The sequence below is a fragment of the Lemur catta genome, chromosome 8 (assembly GCF_020740605.2).
Source record: "Lemur catta isolate mLemCat1 chromosome 8, mLemCat1.pri, whole genome shotgun sequence".
Lineage (NCBI taxonomy): Eukaryota > Metazoa > Chordata > Mammalia > Primates > Lemuridae > Lemur > Lemur catta.
This window is the reverse complement of record NC_059135.1, coordinates 31,175,430-31,192,882: the sequence shown is the minus strand read 5'-3', so window position 1 is coordinate 31,192,882 and position 17,453 is coordinate 31,175,430. Positions and strand designations below refer to the sequence as shown.

Below are 17,453 nucleotides of genomic sequence, written 5' to 3'. Positions count from 1 at the left end.
TGAGGAACAGAGAACTTTTCCTTTTGGGGTTTCTTTTAGGGGGCTTAGAAGGAGATTGGGTATAAGAAGCTCAGTTTTGGACAAATTAAATTTGAGATGCCTATTTCACATTTAAGAGGTAAAATCGAGTCCCCCAGATATGAGTTTGGATTTCACAGGAAAAATCCAAGCTGAAAACATCAATTTAGGAGCATTAGTATAATTATGATTTTTAAAGCCATGGGACTAAAGTATGCTAAATTAATCCATACTGAATGATCAATGACAGGTGCCAGCTTATGTTATCACTTGCCCCCCAAAAGCCATCTAATTATAAAATTCAAGCATTTGCCCGCCAATGGGTGTAGTGAGTATCTTTTTGGGCAAACAAACCCCAGAACCCCTGGAATCTCTCTAGAAGTATCTGCCCATGAGACCTCGTATAACCCAGGAGCACAGGTGTGCACACGAGCACATGTACTTACCATTTGCACTTAGAGGATGGCAGAGAACCCGGAAAAACGAACGCTGACCTTTTATGGAGAGAGAGTTACCTGGATCTCCCCTGGGACCCTCAAGGATCTGCTGGAGCTGAAGGTGAAACACCCTGAAGCCCCTCTCATCCTGGGCAACACCTCCCTGGGTGAGTGATCACAACGGTTCTAGTTCCACCATTAATGCTGAGCCGAACTTCCTGTTCTCAGGCTACAAAAACTACTTCCGAGGGATGAAAACCTCATCCTTTATAACAAAGCCAGTGGTCTCCAAAGCTGGATGTGCAGATGCACTGGTAGTGTGCAGGGCGATCCCTTGAGGTGTGGGAGGAAAGTATCAGAGGGTTTTTTAATCATTTGATTTATCACGTCCTTTTCAATTTTGTTTTTATTAAATATTTAATAAACATAAGGGATTTTTATAAAATATGTGTGGAGATATTAACAATACAATGCACACTCATTTACCACCCACACCCACTTTAAGCGTGTGGGCTTTATCAAGAACTTTGAAAGCCCCGTGGGCCTTCTCTTCCTTCTCGAAGGTACTCATTAGCCTGAATTTGTGCTGGCCAGTCTCCTTTATTTTTATAATTTTACCACATATTAATATATTTGAATTGCTAGACAATATGTCATTTAGTTTTGCATATTTTTTAACTTCCCATAGACCGACACTGTATTATTTTTCTGCAATTTGCTTTGCTGATTCAAAATTCTTGACCTGAGATTCACCGACATTGTTGCATGCAGCTGTGCTGTATCCATTGTACGAGTGTGGAACAATCCGCTCACCCATTCTATTGCTGAAACACGGCTTGTTGAAACAGCTCCAGCTGTTTCCAAGTTTTGGCTATTACACATATTCTTCTATATGTCTCCTGGCGCCTGTAGGCAAGAGTGCTTTAAGAGCTTGTCATCCTTTTTATTTCCCATTTTTACATAAATGTAGTGAGTACATAAGTAAATAAATACATATATTGAGAAAGCTCACTCTATAAATTTACTTGGCAAGGGTGCGTGACCACTGCTTTCACATCTATACATATTCATTGTCAATCTTTAAAATTTGTATATGAATGTCTTTATGAGAAAATTTCATTGCAAAAAAAAAGGGCATTTTCTGTTTCTTAACTGTCTCTAAATATATTTACTCTTCAGGACCTGCAATGAAATCTCAAGGACGATTTCACCCAATTCTCCTCTGTCCTGCCCGGATCTCTGAGCTGACCATGGTGACTAAAACAAGTGAAGGTGAGTTCCTGGTGTCGATGAAGCAATGCCTACACTAAACTTCCACTCACCAAATAACTCACAACCTCCTCATTCATTTACCTTGTCCAGCCTATTTCCAACTCCTCATCATTTTTCTAATGTGATGTTACACCTCCACCATGAACCTTTACTGTCAAAATCTTTTCAAGAAATATGAAGTATCCAAATTATATCATTCAAGACCTTGCAGTCACTTGCAGAATGCTTGCCTATAAAATGCCATGATGCCCCAGAGATAATAAAATTGCAGTGTCACTTTGACAGGATGATAGCGAGAGAGAGCAGATGCTGTCCATCAGCGGGACAGTCAGTACCATGGCAGGGAGATGTTTGCAGGGGCAAAGTAGGAGAAATCACCTGGTGCTCACATACTACGTGTCTCATGGGGACATGATAAGGGTCCAAGTAGGACAAAGGCCTTGCTGGGCAAGCACTCCTGGTCACCTACCGCACCCTGAAGAGCCTGCTAGTGCAGAGTACTTGTACCAGGCAAGGTGGAGCTCATGAAGTAGGAAGAAAACATGCAGGTCTTGGCATTCAAGATGCATGGCAAACCCTCTAACAGAAGGAACCTTATTTCACTCCTTTCTTCATCTGCCAAGCCCCTAGCCCTTATATGGATGCATGTAAGTGCTCAGTCAATGGCTGATGAATGAATTAATGGAAAGATGAATGAATGAGTGGGTCAGAAACTTGAATGCAGTGGGAGGCAGGGGTGATGATGATGTCCTTAACTTAAGCAACAGGGAGGTTGACTGAACTGAAAGCTTAAGTCAAGATTGACTTGGTCACCATGCGTTTGTGGGGGTCCGTGGTAGAGAGAGGGGACCCACCATGGCTGCATCACTGCCATCCAGGAGTCCCACCTTCCTGGCCTCTGACCGTCATCAGGCAAACTTAGACTGTGCTGCAGATCAGCGCACCCGCCCGTGCCTGGCCCGACCCATCCTGTTTGAGAGGGAAGCGACCCTTCCTAGGTTTTGCCCAGCACCAGGTTTCATAGCCTCAGTCTCGGGACAATTGAGGTAGCATACCTGAATGCCATTTAGAGAAACAGAGAAATGTGCTTAGATTTAACAGAAAGCTTGGTGTTGGCAGAAGAGAGAGGAGAGGAAGAAGGAATAATAGACAATAGGGCGTATAGACAACCAGTCCAAGCAGAGGTTACAGCAGGAGGCCCTGGCCCAACTCTTCACCCCACGCATCATTTAATTCCCCTGTTTTCAGACTTCTCTGAGCACCACAACCTTGTCCTCAAACAAACCTTAAATAAATAGATGAAAATAAGCTGCTCAGTTTAAAGGAAAGACATCTCTTCCTGTCCCTGAGCCCCCATATCTATCTGTCCCTGAGAGGGCCCTTCACAGCACAATTCAAAATCCTCAGTATAGCCCAAGTCTCTCATCTTACAGATGAGGAAGCCAAGACGCAAAGGAACGTGGACGAGCCTGAGGTCCCCAAGCTGAGTGGTGGTCAGGTTACAAGATCTCCCACTTCCAACTCGGCATCCTTTTCATTGCTGCCCCTGCACCCCCCAGGCCCACCCCACAGCCCGTCCCCCTGGCTACTTGGATGGACTGCTCACTTTGGTCTCTGCAGCCAAAGTAGAGCCAGATTCTGACATCTGAGGAAACAAACAATGCACCTTCCTTTGGGCCTCTTAAACTTAAGGCGTGAGTACCCTCTAGTGGCTTCCAGGGAAGTTTCCGTGATCCTCAATCTTTTCCTTAGGCCCAGAAGAGTGCAGGACGCTGGCTGGGGAGGGGTGCACTAGAGCCAGATGTGCCCCCTCCCCGACACTGGCGCCCCCAGGAAATAAATTTCTTCAACAGCTATAATTTTGACTTAAACGTTTGTTTAAATTTTGCTTCTCATCCATACCATGTACATGTTTGGGCTCTGCATCCATTTTACTTCTCAAAATCTTTAGTATAGTAAGTGCTCCAGAAAGTCACTGCATATTTATCCCATGGACCCATGAACTCTGAAAACCATGCAGTTTAAAATGTAATGCCCTTTCTCAGAATCAAAGTTGAAGCTCTTTCCAGTTGCACAAAAGCTAGGTGTTATGGCCAGAAATGGAATAAAACATGAATAGAGCTACAGTAAATAGAATTTTCTCTGTGTGGCCTAGCACAAAATGTATCCTGCCTAGCACAAAGCGCGGTGGTAATGTGAGCAATGGAAATAGGATTGTCTAGCTTCAAACTGAGTTTGAACTCTTAAGGGGACTCAGGCAATAGAGCAGACGGCTGGCGTTTCACTCTCCACTGGTGTGAGGCTGCCCTTTTCTACCTACGTCATGTAAGAGGCAGTGATGCTTGTCTGTGTAATGCTTCTGACCTTAATACTAATAGTAATAATAATTTTATAACTTCTTCTATACTAATAAGGCTCTGGGTCTTCTCCTTAGGGAGAAAGAATTGTGTAACAGGAAACAAGCTTGATAAGGCCAGGATTTTTTGCAGAAGTTGAGGGCCAGGCTCCAGAGGAACCTGCGGGGATAAGGAAGCAACAGACCATGGCTGATGGGTCTGAGATGGGCTCAGATCCCATGTCACCGAGTGCCTTTTAGGAGATGCTGAAACAGAAACAGGCTGAGACATTCCAGGGAGGAAGGACAGTTTAGCTGCTTGTAGGCAAGATTTGCTTGGCATAAGGATGACAAGGAGCAGTGAGTGGTTTCCCCCAACGGTTAAGTCAGCAGGGATGGTGGGGGTGTTGAGTATGCTAGCAGAGGTGGGAGAAGTATGGTGCCAAGTACATTTTTAATATTGATCAAATACAACTATGTGGGAGGGCGAAATAGTCTTGAAGATTAATCAACAAAAGAAAAATCAGATCCCAAACTGAGAAATGATAAAAACAGACTAGCCCTACTAGTGCTGTCAAATCAAACTCTATGTGAATGTTTCATTCTGCAAACCCCAGGAAGAGAAGGTTTAATTTTAAAAGGCTGCCTAAGTCAGGTCCTGATGGTTTGGGCGACTACTTCACTTTTGAAGATTGATCTGAACCCTTTCATCCCTACTGAAGAGAAACCCTGAAGCTCACAGTAATATCCTGCCAATCCTCATAAGTATAGCTGCAGCAGTTGTTAATATTTTGAGTTACGCCCCTGCCAGGTGACAAATAGCATTGCCCCAGTCCTCCCAGATGCTCACCCATTGCTCCCTTGGCCCTTCCACAGAAACCCCCAACTTCCTACTTCCAGCAACACCCAGTGTAACCACCCTTGCATGAGTATTCATTCCAAGTGACCAATGCCTCTCACAAAACTGACTGTTGAAGATTTTGAGTATCAGGTGCAAAATCTGCAATCAAAGTATCACTGATTTTAGACAACCTAGGGAATTGAATGAACTTTGCCATTATTTTAATGCCGTCAGATTTATCCCCATTAATCACAAAGCAACTTTGCATAGCTTCACCAAGGTCAGTCAGGAGGGGGTCATGGAAAGTTCTAGTAGGGTCTGCCACCTGCAAGTTTCTACTGTCATTCCTTCTCTCTAGCCTCTATTTCCTTGCATCTCTCCCAAGAAGAGCATGGGCCAGCTCAGGGTTTCTCAGCCCTCACTGCACAGGAGAACCACCTGGGGAGCCTTTTTTAAAGCTCCAATGATTCTGGCTTAATTGATCTTGGAGTGGGACATCTGGTGCTATTGGTAGTTCCCAGTGGTTCTCTGTGCAGCCCACGTGGATGGTCACTGCACTAGCTGAACACTGAGGCCCTGGGCCCTGCCATGGTTACAATTCAGCTGCTCCTCCCACATCACCAGTGAAAGCAATTTGTGTTCCAGGACTGACCATAGGTGCTGGCTGCAGCCTGGCCCAGGTGAAGGACATCTTGGCTGAGAGGCTATCCGAGCTGCCAGAGGAAAAAACTCAGACGTACCGAGCCCTCCTGAAGCACCTGAAGAGTCTGGCAGGCCCGCAGATCCGGAATACGGCAGTACGTCCCCTGATTCCAGTCTTTTTCAATTATTTCACCTAGTTCTTAATCTCACTGAAACGTTGGAATATGCATTGGCAGAATCAGTATGCAAAAAGATCTCAGTAGATTCAAACAATAGGCACAATAAATAAATATTTAAAATTAACAGCCATTATTTAATAAAATATTAAAAGAGAACTATAAATCAAGTTCAATTGAGTGGCTAAATAGCAACACAGGTGTGAAAAGGAGGGTCTGGTTTTGCTAATTTCATAATAAGTCTGTCAATGAACTTAGTTTAGTCTTAGGCTGCATTTGTGAAAGTATAGTGTCTAAAACAAGGAGGGTAGCCTCCTCTACTCTGGACTGTTCAAACCACAGCTGGAGAATAATGCCCAAGTCTGAGAAGTGCACTTTCAGGTCTGGCTGTTTTCAACCACAGAAGAAAACAGAAGAGACATAACGTTTCAAAATACACGCGCTCCCTCTCCTACATTCTCCAAAGGATGAACTAGAAATCCTTGGGATGTGGGAAGCTGGAGGGAGACATACTTCCTTTGAAAAAGTTCTCACGTGATTCCCAAATGTTCTCTCCCCAGTCGGGAGCTCTGACTAGACACCCCGGAGCCTGGCAAGGAGATGGTGGCAGGAGAATGAGGGGTTGGAAACCACCCCAAAAGGAGGAGTGGGGAGGACAGTCAAAGGGAACATGAGAGCTGCCTTCAAATATTTATAGACTCCCGAGGTCAGATGTGTTATTACACATGATCACATGCGTAGAAGTATAACCGATGGGTGAGAGTCCAGTGAGGCAGAGTCCAGCTCACGGGAAACAAAAGAACTTTGAAATTGAACTGTACATGGAGGAATGGGGTTCCCTATACTCACCTGTGTTCCAGCCCAGACCACAGCAACCTGGGAGGTCCTTGCAGGTTCCATCACCCTGTGGGGAGGGGAGCATTGAGATGAATGGCCAGTCTCTTCCTCCCAAGTCCTGAGATGCTACAGGCTCCATCAGATCTGAGTGAGGTCCCCCAAGGAAGGCACAGGGGCCATACTCTGTCAACAGCGTGGGTGCTGCAGAGCCCTGACATGGCCCGAGTGAAGCCTGGCCATCTCAGAGGCCCCCAAGAGGTGAGGCTGAGAGCCTGTGTGCTCCAGGCAGGTGCCATCTCTGTGGCTGGCACCATGGCCATTGCACTGGGGTCAAGACCCAGTGTGGCTCAGAGTTGGCCACTGAGCCCCTCTGCTTGGGTTTGACTCCCTCTCCTACCGCCTCCTAGCTGGGCCCTTGGTCAGACTGCCTAATTTCCCCGTGTCCCAGTGTCTTCATCTGTACAGTAGGGACAATGGCCTGCATCTCGCGGGGCTGTTGTCAGGGTGCAGTGAGTCAATGTGTGTCAGGAGGCTAGACAGCACATGGAACACACCAGTGTTGGGTAAGCGCTCGTTGCCTTCAACGCCCTTTCAATCCAAAGGCGCCAGTGGAAGGCGCCCTCCCCAACTCGCTGAACTGACCCAGACTCCTCTTGACCCTTTCCCAGCCACCGAGGGGACCACAGCAGGTGCCGGTGGGGTAGAGAAGCTGAGAGACAGAATGATTGAGCTGTAACTCTCTCCTCAGTCCTTAGGGGGACATATCATAAGCCGGCACAGCTACTCGGACCTCAATCCAATCCTTGCTGTGGGCAGTGCCACCCTCAATCTCATCTCAGCAGGTAAGCTTTCTCAGAACGCTCGGAGCAGCTCCTGAAGACTTTCTGTCTTTTTTTTTTTTTTTTAAGGAATTGCTTTAAGTAAGAGCCCAGGTCCCTGACTTTCAACGCACCATGGGGAGTTCAGGCTCATGAGGGAAGGCACGCTGATGCAAGGGCATCCTGTGCTTTCTTCTCAACCACACACATGCACACACATGCACACACATGCACACACGTGAGTACAACCTGGGCCCACACTCTCAGCCCACATGTTAGCTAATGTGTTTTGCTCGGCCAGTAAACACCAGGGTGGTGCGCAGAGGCTGGGGAGAGGGTGGGGTTGCAGTGAGCTCCCTGCCTGTGGCCTGAGGGGCAGCTCCCTGCTCCCTCCTCCTCTTCACAGGCCTCCCTCCACCAACGTGCAGTCTGGGGCCTCCCCACAGCACCCTCTAAGTCACCCCCACCCGGCTGCTGTGCAGGAAGCCACAAGTCTGGTGAGGACACACAGTGGACATGCAGACATCGTGGGTCTCTGGGGGAAGGGGGAGCAGTGATTGATTTTAATTGCTGGCTGAGAGGAACATTCCCCACTAAGCCACCCTTCCATCTCCCCGGGTGCCCAGTGCACTCGCGCTGCCTCCATCTGCTCCACGGATGCCAACACCCCCCTGACGCCAACACCCCCCTGACAGGGAGCTAACCATGTGCCAGGCTGTGCTGGACCCTTCACACAGCTAATCTCTAATCTGCTCTAGCTCCCAGCCAGGGTCGCTTGCAGAGGGAGGGATGGGGTGTTGTCTTAGTCTATGTGTGCTGCTATAACAAAATACCTGAGACTGGGTAATTTATAAAGAACAGAAATCTATTTCCTCACAGTCCTGGAGGCTGGGAAGTCTGAGATCAAGGTGCCGGCATCCGGTGAGGGCCGCCTTGCTGCGTCATCCCATGGCAGAAAGCAGAAGGACAAAGAGGGCAAGAGAGGGCTGAACTCCCCCTTTTATAATGGCGGAGTCCTCTTGGCCTAATCACCTCTCAAGGGTCCCATCTCTTAATACTGTCATAATGGCAATTGAATTTCGACAGGAGTCTTGAAGGGGACAAAACATTCAAGCCATAGCAGCTGTGAACCTGTGGTCTGACGTCCAGTGGGCGTGCCTGCCTCTCCTCCCCAGCCCTAATATGCACCTCCTATGGGTGACATGTCCCAGGCACTGGGGGCACCAGGGGGAGATGGCAATCTCAACCCCAAGTGGACTTCCAGGGTGTGTCCAAGCAGGAATGGCGTCCTGGCTGCCATCCCCCTCCCTGAGGTGCTCGCTGGCTAACGCCACACAATCCCTCCTGGCTGGGAATTTAGACTTGTAGAGAACAGACTTGGTGGCCCAGGAAAAGCATTCTCCCCTCACGGCCCTCACTGTATGTGGCTTCACATGAGGCCACAAGGCCATGGGAGGAGGAAGGGAAGGCTCACCCTGCTGTCTGAGTCAGTCTTTTGGCTCAGTCCCCCAGGCCTGTGGCCTGGGACAACCCCAGGTGACCCCAAAGTCCAGGAGAGGAGAAGCCAAGACTCTGGGCACCAAGACAATGAGGATGGCCAGGTCTCCATCCAGGACCTTCCAGTCCAGCAGCAGGAGGAGGAGGAGCGGCAGCAGCACTAGTGTTCTTCTCCTGGGGGCTGGTCGTTACCGTCTGCTGAAGGTTTCTGCCTCCCCGGCTCAGCCAGAGCCGTCTCTACCCCAGCACGGCCCCGGCTCCAGCAAGGACAGTAGATCGGCCCACAGGCTGGCAGCAGGGCAGGGCCAGGCAGAGGCCAACGGGGGGCTGCTTTGGGGCACCCCTGCCTCCCTCACAGCTGCACCTACGTTCCAACCAGCACAGCCAGACTGTGCCAGGATCAGGGCCGGGCAGAGTCCCCAGACCGTACTCTGATCTCCTCACGGCACCTCCTGTGGCTCCACAAACCACTTTGCAAGGCCAGAGGGCACGCTCTGATCACCAAGAGGTGACAGCTGGGCTAGAAGGAGACTTTGCGAATTGTTTACATTGCTTTAAAGGTGTAAGTATCTGCCTTAGGAGCTGACAAAAGCAGCGAGAACAAAAACAAATCCGACTATTCAAACTTGGTCAATGGTGGAAACAAGCTCTGACTTAGCTTCAGTTACGCCCTTAACACGGGTGTTCACAGGCGACCATGAGCACTGAGCGGGTTCTGCACTGAAAGGTGAAAACCGCACCTGCCTGGCAGGCCTGCGAGACCCAGGAGACCTGTCACAGGGCTCCTGTGCTGAGAAGGGAAGGGTGGATGTCAGGAAGCAGCTGCCACCCGCTCCTGTGCAGGAACAGCGCCTGTGACTTTGCAATGGGCTCAGACCTCTGCGTCGCTCTGCAGAGAAAAACCGGCCTTTCCTTCTCCACTGCCAACGTTCAGAAGTACAGAATAATCCCATTTTTCTTGTTGTTACTACAGAAATGTCATTTTCTCCCACAGAAGGCACGCGGCAGATTCCTCTAGACGAGTCTTTTCTTGCTGGCTTGGCAAGTGCGGACCTTAAGCCAGAGGAAATTTTGGAATCTGTGCACATCCCTCACTCTCGAAAGGTAAGAATGCCACTGGTTGCTTTCGACAGTTACTTTTCCCCTTTCATAACTGAGTACAGTCATCTTTGGAAATCTAAAACCAGATGGAAGGCTGCCCTGTAAACCCGTTTCCTGCCCCACCGTGGACAGCCAAGCAAGCAGCTCCGGGCGTGGCTGTGGGTTGTTGTGTCAGCTGTGGGGTGGGGCCAGCGGCGGGCCTGGGTCACGGCCCTCGTGTCCGCGGGTTGACGCTCTCTGGCTGCGGAATGGCACCTCTCCACCTGACCCACAGGGAGACCGAGGCTGAGGCTCGGCCTCCCCACTGCCCACTCTAGACGCCCCCAACAGTTCCCAGGGGCAGGACGGCCTCCAGATGTTTGCTAACCCAGGAGCCCTGGGGTTGACATGGCCACCCAGCCAACTACGGAGGTGGCCTTCTGTCCACACTCCCTGCTCCCTGTGCCTCTCCCAAAGCTGTACCTGAATCCAAGAGGTCAGTCTTCCCAGAAAGAGGTGTTCAACACACACACACACTCACAACAAGCAGGAGCCAGGAGGCAGCTGGGTTTTGGAGGAAGTCTTGCGTTAAGGTATGCTTTCGGCCATGTGTGGTCTTCGTTAGTTTTTCCCTCAGAATGAAAACTTTAAAATGTGTTCCCACTCAAATCTGGGTAAAGGCAACAGAAAAATGGGCAAGCTCAGACAGGGGCACCCTTGGTGGCAGCGCAGATGGAACTGCGCTTAGGGGCGCAGGCCATGGTCCTGGACCCCACCTCAGCACACCCGAGGTCGAGGGCCCCCCTACTCTTGCTGCTGACACCAGGGTCCCCAGTCAGCTGTTGGAAAGCTCTGTCGGGCTCCCTTGTGAGCTTTGCCAAATGGAAAAGTGATCATTTCTACAAACCGAGAAATAGGGTGGGTCTCCTTCATACTTTACGCAAACCACCTTTAAAAGCCCTCGTGTTAGCAGGGCTCCCCCTCCTCACAGGGACAGGGTCTGGAGACTGGAAGGGACGGCACCCGGAAATACACGTGCACAGAAGTGTTTCCACAGCATTCCGTGCAGAGGGTCCTGGCCTCAGAGGGAAAGCGCACGGTGGTTCCTGCTCCCTGAGGGTGCCAGGGCCTTGGGGACGGGCCTCGGGGAGGACGCCATGCTCACTTCGAACGAGAAGGCAGCCATGGTGTCCTGTGACTGTGCCACCGTTCTTTGGGTCCCTTTAGATTGAGTCTAAGTGATTAATTCGTGACACCAAGAAGCATAAACCACGCTCTTAGTTGTGACATAGCAGGTAACCCAGTGGTTTTTGTCTCCACAGTGGGAGTTTGTGTCAGCCTTCCGGCAGGCTCAGTGCCAACAGAGTGCCCTGGCCCACGTGAGTGCTGGCATGCGAGTCCTTTTCAAAGAGGGCACAGACAGCATTGAGGCCCTGAGCGTCGCCTACGGGGGCGTCGCTGCTGCCACTGTCAGCCTGCAGAAGTCCTGCCAGCAGCTCCTCGGGAGGTAAGCAGAGCCCTGCACCGCGAGGGTGAAACTTGCCATTGAATAAAACATGGAAATTTGGCTCTGGCAAGTGTCGGGAAAGCCCTGAAAGGATGGAAACTCCTACGTGAAAATCATTGCTTGTTCTTTCTGTAATTTTCCTGGGTGAATTAAACCTTATTCAACTTCCATTAATTAGATGCCACTCTTTGGGCGAGGGATACAATAAAAATAGCCCAGGCCTGAGTTGAGCCAGCAGGTGAGCTTTTCCCATCTGGCCCTTATGCCCTCATGCAGATCAGCACCCCGGCAAACCCACACTGGGCAGGGTCCGAGTGGCACCTGACACCCGCACAGCTGGTGCACTCCTTGCTCCCTCTGCAAAGGCAGGACCCAAGTCTGAGTCCTGTCCAGTTCATAATGGAGTGGCCCTAAGGGACTATTTATTTAGTACCTGGTTCTAGCACGTCTGGCTCTGGAACGTGTCCATGTTCATGGTGCAACGGAACCTGTTCCATTCTCACCCTGCCGTGACCCTTGGGCTACTTGATGCAACCTCCCCATGTCTTGGTTTCCCTAAGGGGCTTGATTAGGAGATTTCTAAGTTCCCTTCCAACTCAAAAAAGGAAACTCTGGGGTCTCTAAAATGTCACCATCCTATATCTAGCTCATGCCACACAATTGAGACTGCCCTTTAACTGGTTCCTTCCTGCTCCCGCCCTGCTAGGCACTGGAACGAGCCGATGCTGGATGAGGCTTGCAGGCTGCTGCTGGATGAGGTTTCCCTCCCAGGCTCAGCTCCTGGTGGCCAGGTGGAATTCAAGAGGACCCTAGTAGTCAGCTTCCTCTTCAAATTCTACCTAGAGGTTTTGCAGGAACTGAAGAAGCTAGTGAAGCTATTCTCTGTGCCTGTAAGTACTCTGGTATGTTGTTACAGTTTCCTAGGGTTACTAAACAAAGAACCACAGACGAGTGACTTAAACAACAGAAATGGACACAGTTCTGGGGTTAGAATCCTAGAATCCAGATTAAGGGTGTCAGAAGGGTTGGTTGTTTCCAGGGCTGTGAGGGAGAATCTATCCTAGGCCTCTCTTCTAGTTTCTGGTAGCTTTCCAGCAGTCTTTGGCATTCCTTGGCTTGTAGAAGCGTCACCCTGGTCTCTGCCTTCACGTGGAGTTCTCTCTGTGTGCACACCCGTGTCCAAATTTCCCCTTCTTATAAGGACGCTAGTCATATTGGATTAGGGCCATTCTAACGACCTTATTTTAACTTGATTGCCTCCGTAATAAAGGCCCTACCTTATTTGGATAAAGCCACAGTCTGAGGTACTGAGAAGACTTCAATATCAAAATCTGAGAGAGACATAATTCAGCCCACGACATCTTGCTTTTCTGTGCTCCTTGCAGCTGTGACCTCACAGCTCTGCCACTGCCTTTGCAACCGTCTGTGTGCACCCTGGGCACAGACTCCTGCTCTCCCGTCCCTTGCTCTGAGTCAGGCCTTGTCCGTCCCCAGCCAGCCCTTCTCTGGGGTCCAGCCCTGAAGGGCTGCATGAAGCTCAGCAAGTTCACTGCCTGCCCTGAGCACTGAAACATCACGGTGCCCCTGCATCAGGTGCGCGATTGTTTTCTTTTAAAATCACCTTTATTGAAGTATAATTTACATATAACAAAATACTTCCATTTAAATTCAGCACGTTTTGACAAATGTGTGTACCTGGGTAGCCACCACCCCATGCTAGGTCTACAACATTTCCATCAGCTCCAAGAGTACCCTGTGCCCTCTGTCACTGTCCCACCACTGCACAGACAACTGCTCTTCTGCTTTGTGGCACTGTGGATTCATGTTGTCTATCCTGGAATTTTATACTCCATATGAAATACAAAATAAAATTTTGTTTTTCAAAAAGACCAAAACTGATGTATATGCTAAAATTTAAATAGCTTTCTGGATTTTTTGGTTGTAAACTGCTGGGTAAGCTAAGCAAAGCAAAACATTCTCTCCCCCTCTGCCCCCTCCCCTGCCCTGACCATGATTACAGCTCTCCCCCTACCTTGTACCCCCATTCCCCAACCACGCCATCCCAATAGCCTGCCATTCCTGATTTTCATTGTCGCAGACAAAGACCCTCGCCAACTGTGTTCACCGGGATAGTCCTTGCTGCAGTTTAATTTCTGAATCAAGACACTTGATGGGCTTCAGTGACACCCAGAGCAGCCTTCCTAATTCTACTGCTCTCCAAGAAAAGCAGGGACAAAAACAGGATTTGGGCCGTTTTGTATATAACAGACTCATGCTTATTCTGGGATGGCTCATCCAGCCTTAGCCTCCTTGCTTCTCCTGCCTCTGCCCAGCTGGCTGGCAGGGCTCTCCCTCCTGGCAGGGCTCTGCCTCCTCCGGACTGGACCGGAGGATCAGATTCCAACCAGCCAGTCGGGTCCTCGTGATGGAGGTGGAGGACATGAAGCAGTCAAGGAAAGGGAGCCCTGGGAGGTAATGTGGATGTTGTCATCCGGGCCACCCTGGGTACATTAGCCAAGTCATTTTCACATAAACCAAAGCCCAGCTTCATAATAGACTAACCAGCTTATCTTTGTTGTTTTGACTCATCTCTCAGGACAGCCGGTGTCTCCCTGACATTTCAGACCGATTCCTAAGCGCTATAGAAGATTTCCCAGTCACAATACCCCAGGGAGTCCAAACGTACCAGGTCAGTGAGTTTAACTTAACCAAAACCTGCAAACCAGAGCTGTGTGAGCAAACAAGTTTTCCAGAGCTGTGATTTTCAGTTCTGACTTTCTGGTCCGTCCCAGCACATTGGCTCTTTGCTAAGGCTGAGTCGGGGAGACGCTGCCATCTGAGGACCAGCCCGAGCTGCCGCTAGATGGACCCAAGGCCGAACAATCTGACGCATCTGCAGACTAATAATTATAGCCTCCTCAAAGTGATATTCTTTGGGCATTTTTTAAATATTTACTCAGAAGAGCCCTGAGCTGGAAGGTTCAGCTCCCAACCCTGACTGCAAATGTTTCCCCTCCAGTCGGCAAACGAGAGCCCTGCACGTAACTGAACTCACCATTTCTGGAAGGGCAGTTTAAAGGTTATTTATTCTTGCTGTAGCACACCCCTCCCCAACCCCACCTACACACACACACACACACACACAGAGGCAGATCTTCCCTGAGGAAAGCTCCAGAATAAACACTTCCCCATCTCCTTATACTCCCAGTGATGATGTTGTGCCACTCACAGGGGCAGCCAGGACACCTTAACCTGGATCTGGTGGGACTCGCTGCCATGCCCCAGAGGCCCTGACCAAGGTGATACTTGGGCTCTGGCTTAGATTTTAACCTCCCACCCTGGGAACTGTGTTCACTTTAGGCCTTGTCATAGGGTCACTTTACATGTGGACAGGTTGACCATGGGAAAGGTAAGCAAACAGGACAGGGAGACGCTCTAGATCCCTAAAGAAAGGAGTACACAGCACCACTGGGGAAAAGAAGATGCCAAAAGGAGAAGTTGGGGTGCCCCTTCACCCACTTCACCATTGGGGTGAAAGGTTGGCCCTATCCGAGGCATTGCCACATAGCTGGAATGACAATTCCCCATTCTGGTTACATCATCAAATTGTCACACTCATCGTCTGCCCCACTCCCGGGCTTCCTGCCCTGGGTGGACCATCCAATTTCTCAATTCTCAGTCAGGAATGTTGGTGATTGGCCAGGCCACTTGTGAAAATTTAAAGTTTCTGGGGCAACCTGTCTTCCTCTGCAGAGTGTGGATCCTCAGCAACCTCCCCAAGATCCAGTTGGACGCCCCATAATGCACCTGTCAGGTCTGAAACATGCCACCGGAGAAGCCGTATTCTGCGATGACATCCCCGTGGTGGATAAAGAACTTTTCATGGTTTTGGTGACCAGTAGCAGGGCTCATGCAAAAATCATGTAAGTAAAAGAAAAGCTTTCAAAAGCCTTACAAAAGCACACCTGGAGATTCCCTCGGAGGGATGTGCTCATTCTCCTGCAATGTCCTAAACCTAACGAACCTGAAATGGAAAGAATGAACGAAAGGTCACCAGCCCCAGCAGGAGGAAGGGAGAGCATCTGGAAGTGACTATCATGAAAGAGAGAGTGAAAATCACAGTCATGGGCCCCTTGCCCCCATCCTAACCTCACAAACCCGCATCTCCCTGCGGCAGCCTCAGGTGTGGCTCAAAGGAGTAACTGTCGTAGGGCTGACACGCAGCTGGTGATAAAACACCCACTTCCTTACTGCACGGTAAGCGGCCTGTCCTAAGCGTCATGCCCCTCACCACAGCCACAGCACCCCCCCCCACCAGCAGCCACAGTGGTACCTCCTGGCCCAGCAGCGGCTCTCCTGGCCCCTACTCCGTGGCAGGTCCATTGGGATTCGTCAGGACCTAAGCTGGATTCGTGGTCACATATTTTTATTTTCAGCCATACTCTAGCCCTCCCTCAGGTTTGACACCCTTTCAAAGCTTGCTGATGTCTACTTCTTAAATATCTCTTTCTGTTCAGATCAATTGACTTCTCTGAGGCCCTGGAACTGCCCGGGGTGGTTGATGTGATAACAGCTGAAGACGTTCCAGGCACCAATGGTGCCGAAGATGACAAACTGCTGGCTGTAGATGAGGTACGTAAGGGACACGCTTTCCCAGATGACTCTATGCGGACAGTCACCGAGGCGCCACCACCTCCAGCCAGCTTCCCAGCGCTTCCTGCTGCGGGAGGTAGAAGGGCCAAGCCTTTCGATAAAGATGCCCCAAGATCTTTATTCAGCCCTACTCTTCTGCAGTCAGGAAATAACACAGTAAAAGGAAACTTACGACAGAAAAGCGACAAGTCCTAGTTCTGCCACTGTGAGCTCTTGAGTCCATTTACCCTCATCTAAAGAGTAAATGCAAGGAACTGATCTGTATCAGGATAGAACACTCTAGAAAGGAGAGTACAAAAAACATGGCCACTCCCTCTTACTGACACTGAACTCCCTCCTTTCCTGGACCTCCCCATGTCCTACCTCTCTTCACACACTCCGTTTTTAATAAAGCTGCTCTTGCTGTCTCTGACCTTTTAATTCTAATTGAGCAATCACTGCTTGAGCACTTGGATTTTGAAGCCAGGCTGCCTAGGCTCACGCTCCAGCTCTTCCCCTCGCTAGCTCTGGGCTCTTGGTTCCCATCAGCTGTGGAAGGGGAAGAATCACAGCGCCCACTGCACTGTGTGGTTATGGGATTTCAGTGCATCAGTACATGCAGAGTGCTCGGGGCGGGCTTGGTGTGTGGAGGCTTTCAGGAAGGGTGAGCTGTCTTTGTTGCATCCCAGGGAGTCCCACGCAGACTGTCTCCCCTCCAGCCACAGAATGAATCACTGGTCTTTTGGCTGAACGTCAGATGAAGAGATTGGCTGTTGTTTAGGAGCTGTGTTAGTCTGCTATGGCTGTCATAATAAAATACCACAGACTAGGTGGCAACAGAAGTTTATCGTATCACAGTTCTGGAGGCTGAGTCCCAGATCGAGGTATTGGCATGTTTGGTTTTCTCCTTTCCTGGCTTGCAGGTGGCCGCCTTCTCACTGTGTCCTCACACATACAGCCTTTTCTCTGTGCGGCAGCAGCCCTGGTGTCTCTCCTTCTTGTAAGAACACCAGACATATTGGAGCGGGGCCTTACCCTTATGCCCTCATTTAACCTTAATTACCTCTGTAAAGGCTCTGTCTCCAAATGCAGTCACATTGAGGGCTAATGCTTCAACATATGACATTTTCTGAGGGACACAATTCAGCCCACAACAGGAGACACATTGTACAAAAAAATACTTTGCTTATCTTTAAACTCTGAAATGCTACCATGAAGGTGACGCATGTGAACCAAGCCCAACAGAGGACAGAGTAGATTCAGGTTACAGCCAACCTCAGATCCACTGTGGGGCTTCCGTTCACTGAGTTAAATGGCCAGTGGAACTGTCTGTCTTATTTAAATTATTTTCTCAATAAAAA

The 17,453-nt window shown here is 49.7% G+C and overlaps 1 protein-coding gene across 1 annotated transcript in view; it reads left to right on the top strand.

The window, feature by feature from the left end:
- Positions 1–17,453, top strand: part of LOC123643621 (aldehyde oxidase 2) — a 77,907-nt gene that overhangs the window by 17,830 nt on the left and 42,624 nt on the right. Inside the window, exons 9-18 of the mRNA XM_045559224.1 lie at positions 478–622; positions 1,635–1,727; positions 5,549–5,700; positions 7,307–7,400; positions 9,868–9,977; positions 11,276–11,460; positions 12,167–12,350; positions 14,057–14,149; positions 15,214–15,383; positions 15,978–16,092. Of these exons, the coding sequence (XP_045415180.1) occupies positions 478–622; positions 1,635–1,727; positions 5,549–5,700; positions 7,307–7,400; positions 9,868–9,977; positions 11,276–11,460; positions 12,167–12,350; positions 14,057–14,149; positions 15,214–15,383; positions 15,978–16,092 (1,341 nt within the window). The remainder of the gene's footprint in view (positions 1–477; positions 623–1,634; positions 1,728–5,548; positions 5,701–7,306; positions 7,401–9,867; positions 9,978–11,275; positions 11,461–12,166; positions 12,351–14,056; positions 14,150–15,213; positions 15,384–15,977; positions 16,093–17,453) is intronic.